At 42.0% G+C, this 19,604-nt stretch overlaps 1 protein-coding gene across 3 annotated transcripts; it reads right to left on the reverse strand.

The window, feature by feature from the left end:
- Positions 1-227: 227 nt before the first annotated feature.
- tbx1 (T-box transcription factor 1) lies at positions 228-8,402 on the reverse strand. 3 transcript variants are annotated; one of them, XM_062451165.1, is made up of 9 exons: positions 8,074-8,401; positions 7,778-7,900; positions 6,233-6,623; positions 4,098-4,199; positions 3,748-3,919; positions 3,176-3,331; positions 2,196-2,263; positions 1,648-1,748; positions 228-1,331 (listed from the first exon to the last, which is right to left on the reverse strand). In XM_062451165.1, exons 2-9 carry the CDS (start codon positions 7,809-7,811, stop codon positions 955-957), a joined length of 1,401 nt encoding a protein of 466 aa, XP_062307149.1. In that variant the 5' UTR covers positions 7,812-7,900; positions 8,074-8,401; the 3' UTR covers positions 228-954. The 3 variants fall into 3 exon arrangements, with proteins under 3 accessions (XP_062307149.1, XP_062307147.1, XP_062307148.1); XM_062451163.1 differs by having other exon boundaries at positions 7,778-8,402; XM_062451164.1 differs by having other exon boundaries at positions 6,233-6,572; positions 7,778-8,400.
- Positions 8,403-19,604: the final 11,202 nt, after the last annotated feature.

Raw genomic sequence — 19,604 nt, forward strand, 5'->3', positions numbered from 1 at the left:
GTGTGCGTATTGCCAGTATTTGCACTCACTAGCATCGATTTTGTCTTTGTATATTTGTCGGTGCAACTATTATCTGATACAGCATATTCGCATTTATCCTGTGCTTAACACTGGACACAGTCATCTATTTCACTCAAACAATGCAATTTGTGAGTCATGGTTGTTCCTGGAAACAGCAGAGAGGTGTCTGAATGAATGGTTGATGGAAATAAATGTATAACTAAATGTAAAGAAGTTAATATTTATTTTACAGTTACAGAACAGTCATTCTGCTTCTTTATTTACTTAGAATTGCTACAAGTCAGTGCCATGGTACAAGCTTCTCAGAGCTGCTCACGATGGTCAAAAGCGTCCAAAATATCAAACTTTTTTTTTTCAATCTCAAACAAAAACATTTCAGGGCCGACACCTACTACACCCTCAACATGCAAATATCTTGTCTATCTAGAAGCTTGTTTGACTATATAACGTATGGCTTTGTTTTAAAGCAACATAAAAACAAAAAAAGTGCATCCAACACACACAAAAAATTGCAATTCCAGTCCGTGATAATGCACCATCCATGTTTAAGAGAGAAGCCTCCTGCCTTCTCTGTTAGCTGGCTCAATGTCTGCAGCTCTGCCCAGACCAGTAGGGCCCTGACAGAGCTTAACGCTGTCAGAGTTCAAAGGCTAAAGAAGATCTCTTCTCGGGCTCGAAGGACCAGTCTGCACATCCTGTGAAGATATGTTTCCTTTAAATAAATAAAGTTTCTCCCCCATCTCACTCTCTCTCACTCTTTCTCTTTCTTTCTGCATCAGCCAGCAACAAGAAACATGCCTGCGCCCTTGAACGCAGCTCACACGGCTGCAGAAGGCAGCTAGAGAAAAGTTGTTGTTTTCCTGCACGTTTGCTTCCAGCTGGGGCAGTTAGCCGCAGCCCAGATGTGGTGGGCAGCAACCCAGAACACAGTCATTATCTGGGCCCGTAGTCGTAGTTAGCCGGGGAGCTGGTCGAGTACATGTTAGCCGTAGCAGGATTCATGTGGTGGTGGTACGTGTGTCCTCGGATGCCGGGCAAGGGGTAGGGTGAGGGCCTGGTTTTCGCCCCCAGGTAATGTTCGTAGGTGGTGGGGTACTTGTAAGGGTGGTGGTGCAGGGTGTCCGGGGGGAGGGTGTGTCCGTCCTGGCGGAGGTCGTGAGGGGGGCTGGGGCGCCCCCCACTGAGGGGCACGCCGTGGAGCCCTCCGGGAACGGGGAGGGCGGGGCTAAGAACACGGGACATCAGCTGGTGAGCGGGGTCGGCGTGGATGGGTGTGCCGCTGGGGTCTCGGTCGTAGTCCCTCCTATCGTCTGAAATGAACAACAAACATTAGGACGGTCAAAGATGGGCGACTTGACAGGGTATTATCCACCGCATCGGGGCAAGCACATGTTAACAACAACGATTGAACTAGCCCAGCTAATCTCATGTTGTCCTTTTTTGCTTTGTTTTTCTTTTACATGGTGCTTTTGGAATGTGAAATGGACATATAATAGAACCCAGAAGCTAGCTTTTGCTCCTATTTGCTGCTCCTTTGATGAAACAAAGTAGATGTTTAACTTTTTTGGGACATAATGAACATGATCATTTCTCCATTTAAACAAAGAAGGAGATGGCTGTACAGACCTTTCTCAGAGCCGTTCTGTTGTGGGGGAGACGACATTGGGTTCCTTGTTCTGGCAAAAGCACTCATTATTGGCAGAGAGCCTGGTCTGTGATTTCTGGGCCTGGAGTAAAGAGAATGTATTCAGTTACATGCTAATGTATGTGTCATAAGCTCACTATCCTTATTATACGTTAACTGAAATGGTGGAGAACACTGCATCAATCCATTAACATAACAGATATAAAAGTGGATTTTTGTCATGTAATCTTTGTACCTGACACCTATGAAATGTATCAACGTTTTTTTAAACAAGAAAGCAATGGAAGAAATTCAATGCACTGGCTCTTTGTTCGTGATTTTTACATGGGCTGCTCAAAATAGTGTACAAGTTATTGTAGCATATGATATGTGAGATATGGGGGTAGCTCTTTTGAGAAATAAAATCGCTACATATTTTGCAGGATTTTTTTCATTTGTTTTAACTTATGCTGACTATTCAGAAAACATACAGTGAAAACTTTTATTGATTATCTACTGTAGATGACTTATGAAGACGTCTGATGCTCACCAATCTTCCGGATCACAGTCCCTAAAGCCCTTGGCGAACGGATTACTGGCGATCTTCAGCTGCGTGATCTAAAACAAAACAAAGAAAACGAATGTCAAAGACTATGTCACGGCCATTTCCACATAAACAATGTTCGGAATCTATTAAGTCTATTAATGAAGAAAACACTTTGTTTTAAACGCCCATGAACACACAATTCATGCAAATGGAAGTAGCATGAATATTGTTTTTTAATCTTTATTTTATCACATATATTTTAGTGGAATGTTTCAAGAAATGCCTGCGTCTGTTTATTGCTATTGCCAATGCGGTGAATTAGCAGTCATCAAGCCATATTTTTTCAGTGTAGTGTTGTTTTGAACTTTCAAGAATGAAATGATACGGCCAAGAATGTCTGCAGTGAGTTGGAAAAACAAACTATTGCAAGTCCATTGGTGTAAATTGGACCGAGGGGTCAAACTGATAACATGGATGAGGAAGAAACAGACAAAAAGCTAATCTGAACAGCTGTGCTGGAACATCAGTGAGAAAGAACAGGTCAAAACATTTTACTGAAACGTAATAAGAATTAATAAAAATGAATAACGTGACAGGGAATTATCAGGCAAGTTTAATGTTCGTTCTTACGGTGTAGTGCCTATAGGCTACTTCGTCAACTATTCGGTCGCGCTTCAACGAGACGAGCTAAGCAGTTTACTTTACACCTCATTAATCAGACAATTATACGATTAAGACTTTGTTTCCATGTTCAGCAACCACGGGATAGTCCACTACAATAGCCTTATCTTATTTTTAAACGAATATGCTACAATTCCAAAGAAATGTGTTAGGCAAACACATTTAAAAAAGAATAGTAGCCTAGCCTAGACTACGCTAATTAAGCCTAGACTAATTCAGCCATAAAAAACGCTATTAATTCCCATATCTTGAAAATGGTATAGGCCTAATTCAAACGGTGGCACAAAAGTGTTGGTTCTTACCCGGTGATTCTGGTAGGCAGTGACGGCCGTAAATCTTGTTTCCTCAAAAACAAAAGTCTTATAATTTTCCTCTGCATATTTCTCGCTGTCTTTCCGAGGGTCGACATAGACAACGTGGAACCTCGGCTGGTATCGGTGCATGGAGTTTAGAATTATCTGAAAAAAAAAAAAAAAACGTTTTAAAAAGCAATGTATTGTATATATTGTAATGGGTAAAATCGTATGGGCCTGCAAACGTTTCACCCCACATTCGCTAGGCTACAAACATGAGAATTTGAAACCTTGGAGGTATTCACGGATATGAGGCATGCACGTGATGCATAGCTATTCATATTTATTTAACAAACAATTATTCCAAATGATTTGTTAATTGTAGGTTCTTGGAGATCACAACAAATTTAAATACAACATTTGCGCTAGGATTGTGCGGTGTATGGCTGTGCATGCGTTATGTGAAAATAATTGCACTTTTAGGCACAAATACACACATCCCGTTGGGGATATGATTAGATTGCATGAATAGATGGCGGAATAGATTGAAACATTGGGTTTGTTGTTTCCAAAGTACGTACATGCCCATTGTCATCCAGTAGATTGTTGGTGAGTTTGAGTTTATCGAATGAGACTATTTGCTTCATCCACTGTGCGCCTTTGGCGGGGGAATCCGGATGGTAGTGCACTCTCCCGGGGGTTGCAGGGTCTGCTTTACCGGCGACCAGCCACGAGGAGCTATGAAAAGCATACCTGAAGAGAAAACCACGTTCAATAAGAAACAGTATGAACATATATCTGAATAATGGGTAGTCTATTTTATGTCACGACAGCCCACTGAAGGACCACTAAATAGATAAAAAAAAGTATGCTATGGTAAACAATTGTTATAGGTAATTTCCTATACTTATTGTGATGTAAGTAGGCCTACCTATATCGTTTGTCGTCGACAGGTAGGAAATCCATTAGGAGCATGTAATCTGCCATGGGATCCATCCCAAATATCTTCACTTGAAACGTTGGAAACATGCGCCTAAAACACAAACAAAGCCAAGTTAGAGTGTGCTTCTGCATGTTGAAAACCATTGCCCTGTGAACGTGTTTTAAAAGAAAATACCCTTTACGAAATTATTAATGTTGTATAGGTATTTTCTTTTCTTTAAAATGGTCAATTGAATAATACAATGAAAATAGCTGTAGCCTAACGATAGGCCCTATAGCTCGTGTAATGACGTCTGTTCAAGAAAGATTGAGGTAGCAAGCTATTGCATATGACACAATTCACTGACTGGTTAAAGAAAGTAGAACACTTAGTCTAAGGTGACTCTACTTTGTTGTACTCGTGTATATTGTATAACATTAAGCAATTCACTTGAATTTTGGTTTCACAAAGTGATGGATTCCAGGCCCGCTCTGTCACATGAACACACACACACACCGGATAATCTACCATTTGCTTCTGTCTTAAATGCTTATACCTCGTATGTATTTATAATTAGGGATATGTCTGAAGACATGGAAAGGTTTTAGTGAAAGTGATCTTGAAATTACCGCTCAATTAGCTTCAGTGTCTTTTCAAGACAGCAGTTGTGGATAGGTGAGGCTAAAGTAGCTCTTAAAGTGTCCTCCCTCGGATCGTATGTTCCCTGTGTCTTTGAAATGACAGATCTTCTTACTGTCAGTCTGCAACGGAGACTAGGTAAACCGCGTCTGTTGCCTTTCAGATCAAATACTTAAAAAAAGCAAATCATAGTCTTCATGGTTTTGGCGTGGATAAAGCTGGCCTTGCAAAGCATTCACTATCTCCTAAAATCGCCAAGACATCCCATGTATTTTTTGTTTTCAATATACATGTCTAGATATGTTTTTTTTCTGTCGTATCATAGTGCAAGTTGTACTGAAAATAGCTAATAATAGTATTAATGGGCGCTGGAGGATTTCACTGCTCAATTTCCCCGTTGCAAATAAGTTGACTGCTCAAATATCAACGTCACATTTTGGAATGCATACATTTAGCATGCATTAAACAGCGTATCAAAGCACTGTTTATTATACAAAAACTTCAGGACTAATGAAATTGTTGGGCCTAGTCTAGGCCTGGTAGAAATGAAACAGGCATATCTTTTAAGAACCATATAATTAACTGAGAGCAATTGCACAACCCATAACCGCATGCGTGGAAAGGAAAAGGCTTTATCTATTGAATCAATCTTATTAGCATATGCCCACATCAAGCAATTTACAAAGAGGAAACTTGGTTAAGCAGTGAGTAAGCAGACATCTACAGGTTTGATTTATACTAATTAACTAATCATGTGTCCAATGATTCCTTGGCTTTTGATGATCTCTAACCAATAGGACGTAAATCTGGGTTTGAGTTTGCAGGAAAAAAATGTGTGGTCTTGTTTGTTGTGAATTTGAGCTATAATATAAACATGCCATTATGTACTTTATACTCCATGTTTCAAGCTCGAAATAATTAGGTCGGTTTTATTTCTACAAAATGTGTTTTTATCATCAATTTCCAAATTCCAAATACTTTTAGATTTTGCAAACTTTGATAAAGACATTCAACTCTGTATTTTCATGATTCAATATAATTGTGTTAACAGGGTTTCTTTTGCACACGTTTTGATAAGAAGATAGGTAAATATAGCCTATGTTAACAATAAGTTTGGTTAAACAAATTAATTTAATCAAGATATTGTAGTACCTATAAAACTAGGCTAGATTTTATACGATGTATGATTGCATTTAGTTAACTCTCCATATAGTGAGCTTTTATTGTAGGAACTATTCTAATGCCAAATATATTCAGGTCAAAAAATGTAGGCGGTTACCCTTTCAAAGGTTTGTAAAGCAATTCCCACAAGCGCTCAATGGTTGACTTATTTGCCAAATAAAGATTTCCTAAATTTAAGAAACGCTCTCAGAATCTTCATAACTTTTAAACGACCGACTTGGTCTTCCTTTGTGCGTGTGGTTTTATGGGATATTATCAGTAGATATCAGTCAACCAAACACATGCATGAGATGTTCGACTACATGAGCTGCGAGGCTTCTCACCTTCCAGCCTTGGTTACGATCATCTCCGTTCCAAGTTGATTAAATTCATCCCATAAAGCTTTCATCTCCAACTGAACATTAATGTTGGCCACTTTAGGATTTTTTTTCACCAAAGACTTGCTGTTCGGTGTAGAGCTCGACGAGGAGGAGGAGCAGTTGGATGTCCCGGTGTCGCTTTGCTGGGCCTGGGTCTGGTTCGACCCCGAGTAGTTGTAACTGTGTTGAGCGGCCGGGCAGGGCTCAAAGTGGGTTTCATGTTGACCGTAAGGATCCCCCGGGGAAGGAGAGAGGTGGAAACTCCCTGGTGTGTTGAGGCTGCTTATGCTGCTCGTCGTGAAGGCTGCAACATCGCAAAAATGGGACAGCTGCGTGAGCCACGGGCTGGATATTGCTGAAATCATTCCAAAAGCTGGATTTATTATTTGTGTTATAAATATGTGTACAATCAGTTGAAAGTCTCAGTTATTTCCCTTAAATTATTTCTTTAAATGTGTTTCCGTTTCGAGCTTCTTCGCGCGTCCATTAATCCTTGCTGTTGCATCCGATGCGAGCGACAGCCTATCTAAAATGTATGTTGTACTAGCCTATAAAAAATATCCAAAGGTATAAATAAAAATGTTCAATCGGAACTTTGTATTTGCTGGTGTCCTAGTTTTAATTCGCAGACCAAAATCGGTATGGCCGCAAGAATATAGTGAGTCAGCGCGCGTGAGGTTTTTCGATGGATCGTATTCATAAGTATTCCAAGCGGCCTCCTATCTGCACTGCTGCTGTGTGCTCCACTGGAACCCAGACTCCTCTCTTATCTCTCACATAGGGCCTCCCCTTCACGATAGAACCGGTTCTTATTTCTATTTAGATAAGGAACTGCAGGTAATGTGCCTTTCCTCGCCTTGGGACGAGACTGATTGACAGAGAAGTGCGCCCCTTTTAATGGGCTTTCCGGCACCCATTTACTTTTGGATAAGGGTATCGCCCACATCGTCCTCTTTAACAATAGACGGGCACAGTGGAGTGTAAACTTTTACAAGGTAAACAAACAGACATTTGCATAGGCAAACACGCATCGTTACGTATCGAGGTGAATATGCGTTAAATTATCTTTACATTACAAATAAGATAATCCACTTATATTGAATTGTCTTATGATAGACTGTTTTTACCATTACGCACCGATGCCCCCAGCCTGGTGTCTCCTATGTGTGTTCCCTTCTTAGAGTTTATCAAGAAGTCGCTTCTGTGCGATTTGGACACAACAACTTTTTACAACAATGATATTCTACATACAGAGCGGTTCTGGGAGTCTCTCAACAGAATAGTTGGGATAGGTTAGCCTTGGTCTGTTAGTTGCGCTAGTTTAAAATGTGTTATAGCCTATACGCGACAGAATGTGTTGATAGACGGCTATTTCGAATTTACGCAGAAATGCCAAGTTGCGTATTCTGGTGTGTTACGGAATTGGTTCTTTGAAACACCAACGACGACAACTCCTATCACAACATATTGAGTAACAGACACATTTAGGTAATTGTCAATAACGCGTACCTTCCATCTCCCTCGTGACAGTGCTGTAGTGCATTTTTAAGGAACTGTAGCAGTTATGCTGGTCTTGCTTGTTCAGACCAGTGCCGTGTTTGTCAAATGTTGCGTTTCCTGCTTGCTCCGCAGCTGAAATCAGAGAGGCAATACTGAAAGCATTTGCCTTTGGAGAGAGGGGACCACTGTCGTCCATAGGCAAGAAATCTAGTCGAATGAAACCGTCTCCTCGCTTTCTATTCGGTCTGTTCCAGAATGCAGGAGAGGGCTGTGAAAAATGGCCAGGAATGCAGCAATAGTTTTACATTTCGTCTCTGTTCGTTGGTGATGTACTTTTGTCGAAGTGACGATCCTGTGTTATCCAAGCAAAGTATTCCCACGCGGCGGTTTGAATATAATCACATTAAAGAACTGTCTTATACTCAAAGTCAATTCATTTCCCCAAATTCTTCGTCCTGTACGAAAACATTGTTCATACACATTGAGATTTTCTCTTCTTCTCCCATTCGATGACTGGGTGATGTCATAAGAGTTCGCTAGTCTGCTTGAGAAGCTACTGCTGAGAGAATGTCAAAAGTTAGAGCTCCACGCCTCCCGTGCAGGGGCTCAAAAAAAGTGTGCACGCTCTCCTCTGGATGTTTTATTTGAATAAGACCTTGTCAATCACAGTGCCAAATTTGAATTCACATCAGGAAAAAACTCAAACGTCATTGCGGATGTCCGGCTTCAAAGTGCAGCATTTTTACAGTAAATTATAGTTTCCGTGGGATATTTAGCTGTGCACAGATAGCTACCCCCTTGGAAAATAGACACCGTCTCTATCCCTGTTGATATATTAACTTCACTCATATATCATTTGTTTTCTGAAGTATACGTTGGATACTGTAGGCTATAGCCTAGTGCCCAAATGACATGGTGAGTGCGTTAATCCTTCCATTCACCCATTCATCTATCCTATGATCCGCTATTCATTTTACTTGCCTGTCAATATGCAAAACATTGTTGAGTGAGGGTATTGACCTCTTTAAATGTGTGTATTTGGTCACAAACCCCTTTGATAAGATATGTAATTTTCAAACAGTGTAGAACAAATCTCTGTAGCCTATGTTTATTGACAAGTTAGAATTTAGGCAAGCAGCAATTCTGTCCATGGTGAGTTGTATTCAGTAAACAAAGTTCTGCGCTCGCGTGAAAGGACAAACATGCGCCGAGTGAGTAAAGCAAGTGACTTTTAAAAAAACACTTGACCTTTTGTCTTGCGTTACAGTAGCCTATCTGTCTGGTTATCAGCTTATCAACGTTTACAATTATGAATAGTAACATAAGTTATGTTTTGTTGTTGAGCTGCTGATATAGCAACCGGATTGAGTCTAATTTACACCTGCGACCGAATAACGTGCCTAATGGGATAACCTAGTTAGCGGCTGCTTGTTGTCTTTGCGGATTATCCCTGTTTGATTTGGACGTTTGTCTTGGTGCAATTACGTACAAATAAACTACTGTGGCGATCCTTTGTTTTCAGGCAGTCTTAAGGCCTATACTATTTTATTTAGATCACGGGGTTGGGCTGAGCCACAAACATTAACTAATTTATATCACAACAATTTTGGCATACAGGCCTTTTGTCAATTTAGGGTTTAATTGCGGCGACATTATTTGCGATTTTGCAAGAGCCCATTAACGGTAAAACGTAAACCAGACAGTATCAGCCAATGCACTTCATAAAATAATAGCTATCGTGAAAGATCAAGTAGTGCACCTCAAGACACGCTCTTGTATTTCCTTTTATCAGATGATGCCATTGATACCAGTTCACTTCATCATTGCCAAGTCGGAAGCGTCCTTTGTAAATACGCAGGTGATAACGGACAGAATACAGAACTTGATAAAAGGGAAGAGCCTGTTAAGGAATTTGCTAAAGGCCAACTGCACATGCGACCCAATAGGAGAAGGCTATATTCAAGTTTTACATTTAAATGTTTAATTTTTTATGGCAGGAGTCCAACGTTTTACAATGTGAGAAAACACATTTGTCCACCCGTTCCGAGCAAAGACATGGCATGTAAATAGAACACTTTAAACGGTGTCTATTATGCCTAATTCTTTTTCTCTTCATAATTTCGTTCATATTAGCCATGATTGCAACCGATTCAACCAGTGACTTGTGGCGTTGTATTGATTCACGGGCCGTGTTTCCTGTTGTTGTGACTCATATGGCGTCTCGTGCCATGCTTCAGGTGTGCGTGTTGATGAACAGCCTCGCATACCAGTAGCTTGGCTCTTCAGTAAGATTCATTTTATTGCGCAATGAGCCCAGAAGCACTTTTACAAAAACACTTGGCCTAAAACGAGCTATTGCGTCCCCTATTTTAAAGGTCAAGTATGGATAATATTCTTGTTAGCCTACTTATCATTCGAAATCTATAAAGCACTTTCCTACATAGGCTAGGCTATATATAAAATTTTTGATTTGAAAGCATTTTATAACAGTTGAATATTGGTCAGTTCAAGTTATTCAAAAGGTAAAATAAAATGTTTGCCGCATTTAAATTGAATAAACTGTAGGCTATATGCACTTCGTTGACGCCTAAAGGCATGATTAAATATGATGATAGTTGACATTTGCCCAATATGATTTCTTTGTTAATTAGGCCGACATTATTCATGTGATAGCCTAAATAATCGGTGGTCTTTTTAATTTTGATAGATATAACCATAGCACGAAGGTTGAATATGTTTCTTAAGTGGTTATTGCTACTTTCCAGACGTCCTGTCTTATAGGCTACATGACAATGACATTTAAAACTATTAGTTTAAATATCCTATCTATCCTAACTATTTTAAGGTCTGTAGGACTACAGCAAGCAACTGAAAAACCTCGATCAGGACCCTTGAGGATCTAATACCTTTATTTCAGATTTATGTGTTGAATAGCCTGACAAAAAGCCTTATCTTTTCCTCACGTGATGTGTTCCAAGGGTCTGCACTGTAGCTACATTTTTCTGGGAAACCTGACATAGATTTCTTCAATATTTGTATAATTGGTAATTTACGATCAATCATCAACAATATACAAATAGCTAGACACATAAAAAAAAAAAATTATAGAGCAGGCATGTTTATTTGATTACTTTTTTATTCAGATGTGAATTGTATCTAGTTTTTTTTTCTTTGGTGTAAAAAACAACTAATGTCCATTCATTTAGTTGACAGTGTGTGGGCTCATACTGTCTGCGCTTGAATGTTCCGTTGTGGTAACAAGATAAATCACTAAAACAAGGGCTCCCGTCCACGCCTCATTAAATAACTTAGGATATAGCAAATGTTAAGGCATGCTCTTTGCTATTTGTGTGTGATCAGATGTGTGATATGAGTCGGGTTACATTCTCCAGGTGGGACGACACTGTTTCCACTCGATTAGACAAGGGTGCGACCAATAATGGCATGTGAATATTAAGCTTTAAAAGCACCATCATAAACACAGACTTGCAGGTCAAACCAAAAACATTATACCAGATGCATCTTGAATTAGGTATTGCATACAGATTAAATCATGTTTTATGCAATTACGATTTTAGATCAATTATCAGATAATAAATCAAATGGCATCTAACGATCATGAAATAATAATTTTAACATGCATATAGCGTGACTGGAACTGCAAGGCCCACGACGGCGCGCTCCGTATATAAACTCTATCCTATCAAAATATTTGTCTAAATTCTTGAATAAGACAGGGAGGAAGTTAGCAGTTCACCGTTGACAGCTGGTTGTTGACTGGCTGCCCAATTTAAGGTGTCCCTTCGTTCTCTACAGGCATTCGAGGAAAAGTGAACAAATAACCAAACGCAAGTATCGATCTTTGAGTGATGGATCATGACTGCCCAAGGCTTTTCTATTCATCATATAGAACAAAGACGATTGGACGGAGATTCAATGGTTGATAATCCCAAGTGAGATTTGAAATTCACAATCAGTAAAAAATGTTTAATTTGTAGATTTAGGTTGTTTGGTCACCAATAGGAAGCAATTTAACTGCATCAAAATATGATTTTGTATGGCTTCATTACATTTTATGAATGTTGCAGAAATTACAGCAGAAGATCAATGATCAGAAGAGCATAGTTCTACCAGTAGCTATTTTGGTTTTTAAACATTGATAAAAGATGAAAAAGAAGATGTAGCCTAGATTCTTCTTGAGAGGAAAGTTTGAAGTAGCTTAAGTCATGTACTCCTTTAGGTTATGTTTCAGCCTATTTTAAAAAGTTGTACGTGTAGGCCTATATAGGCTATTTTAACGGTTCTTTCGGATTATTGAACCAAACATAATTCAGTGGAAACAAATCAAAAAATATTTAATGACAAACATTTAGCCCATATCACGTTTATGTAATCATGATTCTCATCGATTAGCCTAAATGATATCCTAATAAAGAAAATACATATGTTTGTGGATTAGGCCTGTTTAGGGTTAGGGTGCTTTAAAAATGGAAATAGGCAAATGTATCTAGTGCGGCGAAAGCCCTAGGCCTACTTTGTCACCACCTATGGAAAAATACATTATATTACTAAATTATAATAGGATAAGATATTTGTTTTAGAATTGTTAAATAAATATGAACCTATTTGAATTCCAGTGGACTGATTTTCTCGTAGCCATATTGAGATCACAGACTTGATAACGCAGGATAAGCAACGTCACCAGGCATCCGCTCCGAGGAAGAATATAGACTAAACAAACTTTCAAAACACGCGATTTTCTTTCAATAGGGGTAATCGAATCGATTTGACAGGTGTCGCTACATCACTATAGCGGGATCATTTTACCATCGGACATAGTTTGAACTGCGACATTAGTGACCAGCTATGCAGGTGCTTTATAGCTCTAGAGCTAGAGATAATTTTATTTTGAACAGACTGAAACCCTGTTTTTCCCAAACAACACTTTCCCCAAGTAATATGTATAACAATATTCGTTTTGATAAAACAAAATAGGATTGAAACCATTTGGACGATTTCTTTTTAATGAGAAAATAAAAGCACGAGTCTGATTGTGAAAACTTCTAAAGAATGTCTCCTTTTTACTTTTTCAGTAAATGTACTTCCTTTCTGGCTCAAAAAATCCAGTTTTCCTGTTAAACCCTATTCCGTTTTTATTTTGGTCATCACGTAAGAACATAAAACACAATGGACACGAACACAATGGATTACTATGCGAATGCATGATCCCCAGTGTCCAGCACAAATTCCAACGCAGCAAAAAACATTAGTTTCTCACGGAAATGCTTTTCTTCACCCTTTGTGAGTTTGATTTGAAGGCCGAACAATTGTCTTTTGCTTGGACAAAATGAATTTATGATATATTATTCGTTATAGTAAATAATACATTTAGCCTCGTCATTGCAAGTCATGAAAAGTACGGATGTAGTTCAGCAAAATGTGGTGTTCAACAAAGTACATTAAGTTCACGTGGTACACGTTGCACCCAGCTGCAATGACGCACAAAGATCTAAAATTGTATATTTTGAAACATGACAGTATGGTCCAGTTATCCAGTTGTATACATGTTTGAAACAGTATCTGATATTAAGAAAGGCCCACCCTATGTAACAGTATTCAGACGAAGTGCTGCGTGGTGCAACATTGTGTTGTCTTTACAAGTGTTTTGTGAGTGAATCTTTTTAAATGTTTATTGACTGCCATATAAGAGTCAAACGAAATACATTTAGAAAAACCGTGATAATCTGTTGTACAACCAAGCTTCTTTATACCCCAACCTAAATGAAATCCTGTTGAAATAAAAGCGGTTGCCTGGGAAATCTATTTACAAAATGAAAGTTATTAGGTGTGGACGTGTTGGTGACCATCACTAGGCCCACAGAATACAAATCAATTTCTCCACCTGGTCATGTCCAACCCTAAAACCAGCCATGAAGGAATACTTGAATATCTTTCTCATCCGAACTGGAGCTCTCTGGGAAGATGTGTGCCACCCCTGTTTGTTTATTTTGGGAAGGAAGGTCTTCTCTCCACATGTCTTTACAGAGTTAACAAATATAGGCTTGACAGCTGCCAACTGTGCCCTTCAACACTCCAGAGCAGCTTCCCCCTCGCGGTCCTCCCTGCCAGGCCCACAGAGCCACTCAGGATGGTCACGACAAGCACCCGTGAGCCTTTGCTTTAAACCCAAACCTCGTTAAAACGTCTCAAAGTACTTTTCTGAACGTGTTTAATACATTTAAAACGTGTATGTCATCATTCAGACTGTCCTAGTTATAGCATCCGTTTCTTGTTTGGCCAAAACGTATTCCTGCCGATGTCTAGTTGGATGAAGACGCTGGAGGGTTTTGGAGAACACGAACAGCGTTTGGTGGAAGAGTATTTCTCAGGGTGCTACAGGGATCCAAACAGGCAGGAATGTGCATGGGAGCGAGGGGCAGATCCCTTTACTAAATCACTTCTACTTCTCTTTCCCTCCTCCCTTTGTTTTAAAACTGGGGAAGCTTTTAGCTTTTGAAAAGTATCCTTTTCCTATCTGTGGCGAAGCGGCCGGTACATCATCACCTCGGCCCTCCCCTGGTCCTATTGGGCTGGCGGTAAATAGCTGGCATTCCTGCCACAAAGGGCTGGTGATATGGACCCGGGCCCTCGGTGATCTCCCCAAATTAATTAAGGCCTTTCTTCTTCCAGAGCTGAATCTGCGTCCTTTGTGTCTCTAATACGTCTTAAGCCCTGGTATTAAATGCAAAGGCCGAGTCTGTGCTCATTATAAATCTGTCACTGCCTGCCTTGCTCCTCTCTGCCCAGCTCATGAGCCTAAATAGGCTTCAATGCAGCAGAGGAACCACCAGGACCCCCCCCCCACCCCCCCCACCCTCCCCTCCTCTGCGAGTCCTTCCCTACTCCCCTTGCGGGTTCGTATTTATTTGACTGTGAGAAGGCCTGATGTTGGTTCTAGGAGAGGGGAGGCTGAGACAGAGGCTCATCACCACAAATATACCCCCCCGCCCGCCCCCCCTCCCTTCCACCTCCCCTCCCCGCAGCTCCACACCCCACCTACTACACCTACCCCCCAGCCCCTACCCCCATCCTCCCAGCCCCGGCCCTAAGTTTCACCGGCCCGCCTCACTCCTCACCTCCCATGGCCTTCACTTTCATGAACTTGAACCATAGCCTGGTTTCTGTAGACTCCTAGTTACAGGACATGATGGCCCTGAGTCACAGTGTGTCTATGTGTGTGTGTGTGCGTGTGTGTGTATTCACAGTGTTTTCCACTCCCTGCGTTCCTCCATTGGAGAGAAACAGCAATTAATAACGGCTAGCGTCAATGTCTTCACTTTTTAACTGTACGCGGTCGCTAAATCCTGTTCCAGTCTGTTATTTTAATTCAGCTGAGAGAGTCTTTCTTTCAAGCTCAGCCCAGGCCTCTAAATGCACCTTTCACGAGCTGGAACCATTCCACCTCCTCTTCCTCCTCCTCCTCCTCCTCCCCCTCATCATCCTGGAGGTTCTCCGGAGCAACACGTCGACCCCGGAGAGGGTAACCTGATGAGTCCCCCAGTGCCCCCTCCCGATGTGAAACGTGGTGGGTTTTTAGTGAGATTTTAACGCGCAGATTCGTTCTATGACAGTGGGACGTGACCCCTGAGAGCCAGGAGCAGGAAATGGATAACATGTCCATTTGGAGAGAGACCCCCCCCCCACACACACACACACACACACACACACACACACACACCCCAGACAGTGAAATTGGGGATCAGAACAGGATCCAGTATCAGGAATGCCAACAGCCCTCTCACCGCACACACACACGCGCGTGTACGCGCACACACGCGTACACACACACGCACACACACTGGAAATACATAGCGATTGGAGACAGGAAAACAGCCTTTTTGTTTAGGCGTTGGGAAGGTTGGGTTGAGGGGAAATATTGAGCTTCCCTGCGTTGCTCTTCCACGCCAGCTCAGTTGCAGCGCAGGAAGTCACATGGGAGTCAAACAATGTGGAGAATGGAGCTCGTACCGTGGCACGGAATTTTACAACGCCATGACCGCTGACCAGGGCCAACCGATAATGGACGCAGCGCCCGCCAAGGACGGGACGGTGGTGTGTTCCTCGCCTCTCAGCTGTTTGCTTTCAGATACAAGACTCATGGATCTGAAAGCGGTTCTTGAGAACAAATGTTCTCAAAAGCGGAGATACTATCGAGGTTGTCCGTGTATCTGTCACTGTTCTGTTTTCAGACGACGCTACGGGTCGGAGAGCTGCACTCTGGGCTTCCCGTCACTTTGTTGCTTAAAGAATCTGTCAAACCTACCCTCGACCTATCACAGAGCAGCCTGGGCAAGGCTGATACTGATTACAGCGATTCATCATCCCCGGCACTCGCTGCCCCCCCGTATTTGTTTTGATCTCTTCCCTGCGAGCGTGGTGACAGTGAAAGATGAGGGACCATGTGGCCAGGCCTGGGCCAGTCTGGCACAGCGCCATGGAAACGTATACCACTAGTTCACTCTCTAGGCCTGGCTCCAGGCTAGCCCCAGACCAGTTCCATCTGCCTAGCCCCGGCCTAGAGGCCTTTATTCCAGCCCCAGGCCTAGCCCCAGCGCAGTTATCCCTCCCCAGCCCCAGGCCTAGCCCCAGCCCAGTTCCATCTGCCTAGCCCCGGCCTAGAGGCCTTTATCACAGCCCCATGCCTAGCCCCAGCCCAGTTATCCCTCCCCAGCCCCATGCCTAGCCCCAGCCCAGTTATCCCTCCCCAGCCCCAGGCCTAGCCCAGTGGGGTGTGGGTGGCTCAGGCTAGCTGGCTAATTGCGGGACCCAGAAGTGTAACATTAGGTGATGGGAGGATTATGGCATGTTGACTTGCGTTCACTGGGGGGCTAAAGTGACACTCTCTCACCTCAGACCGGACAGTTATGGAGACCCCTCCAGTTGGGTGGGGGGTCTGGGGCAGATTAGGGGCTCTGTGTGGCCTGGCTCAGAATCCCTTACGACTGACTCCTCTAAAACAAGCACTACTGTGTCTGCAATGTCAAACACTTCCTCCATTTGCATCCATTAGGCATTTCTGTGGCTTTGAGCAACATTTGAGACTGAAAGAAAAACAAAGGATCCAGATTACATGTCCTGTTTCTAATTAAAACATTCCTTTGCCTGTTGTGTTTGCTTACAAAATAAATGATAAGGATTTTGTACTCATTTAGATTAATCAGTTACATGTACAGTAAATGAATTAATATATTTACAATCCTAAATAAAGAAAAATGTTCTTATGTTTCGTCTTATCATATGAATATTACTGAAAATTATATGAATTTTCAAAACTTGGGAACTTTCAAAACTTGTTTCTAATGTATTTGTGGTTCCCATCACTGTTTTATTCCTTTAATAACGTACATATAAATAAAGCAACTCAGCAAGAATTCAATGCAAATATGTTTTTTATCCATCATTTGTTTTATTTCAAATCTAACTAATCTAATTGTCTTCTTTTTAATCTCTCTTTTTAATTGCAGGAAAAAAACTCATTTGCGATTTTCTAATTATTCATTTTTGTTATAACTAAGGTATTTGTTGTAATTAAAGTAGATCAAATCAAGCAATAATTGCATCCAGGCAGTCACTGGTCAAAATGTTAGCATTACAAGTATTATATTTCATTCATTGGGACATTTTGAAAGTATTTTATAGAACGGTTTTAAGAGTTTTAACCAGTTTAAGGGAGTGGTTTATTTATCTAGTTGTGAAGGAAAAATGCATTTAGATGTGTGTAAATCCCTCTCACCAGGACGACATCACCCTGGCATCAGAGAACATACACACATACAATGTGATTGGACCCTCTCCTAGTTGGAAAGAATTGCTGTGCTCCTTGCATAAATATTTCAAACTTTATAGCGTTTGATTTTCCAAAGCTTAATTTGATTGATTCTAGACATACAAAACCGTTCATCTAAATGCAATTTCCTCTCCTTCAAATATTTATTTGGTGAAAACGAATGTTTTATTTATGTAAAATGCACAATTTATAATTCATAATCCTGATTACTTGGAAGTGACTTTAAAAACACTCCATACATCTGATCTAAAACAAATGAATCCTTTGAAAACTGCTTCAGTGGGAACACTTAGACCATGAGTCATGTAAAGCAAGAGCTGAAATCTCTCTCACACACACACACATACACACACACTCACACACACACACACACAGACACCACACGCGCACACACGACCTTGTAACTGTGATAAATCACTTCTCAACACACTACCTACAGAGGCTGGGTTGCATTTAGGTTTACTGTCTGTTTTATGGCTTGTCTCAGGTTTGTTTCCCAGTTAATACCCTTTATGACAGTGGTTGTGTGTGACAGCTAGAACACAGTACAGCATTCTGTGTGTTCCCCTCCAGCATCTTCAGAAGCGTTTCAGGAACCCCCCATCTTGCTCTCAAACCTCTGTGAGAAATGGACGGAATCTTTGACAAATGAGCACAGACACACAGACAAGTCCAAATCCTTCTCCACCATGCATGCTATAGCAACCTCCCATGTGGACACAGCAGAAAAGCCAAAACAGTAATGAATTGAGGAGGGAAAAAAGTTTGTGTTTGGGTCCAATTTCCCAGCTCATTAATCTTGTCTGGATCCATAGAGTCTCGAAGTGGTTGGCATTTTTAGCCGGTTTGAATATAACGGTATTTTTCAGAACATGTCTTTGCACGCAATCTTTCATTATCTTGCATCAGATTGACATATTTACAGAGTTGTGTTGAAAGACACATGAAACATGTTTGAAAGACAAGGTTTTGGAAAACCATATTTTGAATTCAACTTGTCGTAAATATAATAAATGGCTTTGATGACAATTTTTTTTATTTTATTATACCTTGTATTCAAATTTGATCTCCTACATTTATTGTAATCAGTTGATAATACATAAATCTGTCCATGTTTCAAGGAATTAATTTCTTTAAGAGGTTCTTGGCTCAGTGTGACACGATAATAATCACGGATTTGATTGCCACGTATATTTTTGCCTTCAACTCGGATAAAAAATAGTCTATCTCAAAGCCTTTTCAATCACACAACCCCCGATGGCGTGTATTTCAGCAGCTGATTACTTACGGATAATGTTACACCAAAACGTTAATGAAAACAGACCATTCCCAGTAGCTAACGCTTGACCGTTGATGCAGTGACGGGAGGCTCGAGGGAGAGCCGGAGAGAGTCCAGCGTGGCCGTGGGGCTGCTGCTCGTAAAAATCAGCAGCTCCCCTCTGTGGCCCGGGAGGGTAAGAGCACCTGGCACTACCCCAGGGGGAGGGGAGAGGGGAGATGGGAGAGGGGAGGGGGGAGAGGGGAGAGGGGAGAGGGGAGAGGGGAGAGGGGAGGGGGGAGAGGGGAGGGGGGAGAGGGGAGAGAGGGGAGAGAGGGGAGGGGGGAGGGGGGAGAGGGAAGGGGGGAGAGGGAAGGGGGGAGAGGGAAGGGGGGAGGGGGGAGAGGGGAGAGGGGAGGGGGGAGGGGGGAGGGGGGAGGGGGGAGGGGGGAGAGGGGAGAGGGGAGGGGGGAGGGGGGAGGGGGGGAGAGGGGAGAGGGGAGAGGGGAGAGGGGAGAGGGGAGGGGGGGGAGGGGGGAGAGGGGAGAGAGGGGAGGGGGGAGGGGGGGAGAGGGAAGGGGGGAGAGGGAAGGGGGGAGAGGGAAGGGGGGAGGGGGGAGAGGGGAGGGGGGAGAGGGGAGAGGGGAGGGGGGAGGGGAGAGGGGAGAGGGGAGAGGGGAGAGGGGAGAGGGGAGAGGGGAGAGGGGAGAGGGGAGGGGGGAGAGGGGAGA

The sequence above is a fragment of the Osmerus eperlanus genome, chromosome 25, assembly GCF_963692335.1.
Source record: "Osmerus eperlanus chromosome 25, fOsmEpe2.1, whole genome shotgun sequence".
Lineage (NCBI taxonomy): Eukaryota > Metazoa > Chordata > Actinopteri > Osmeriformes > Osmeridae > Osmerus > Osmerus eperlanus.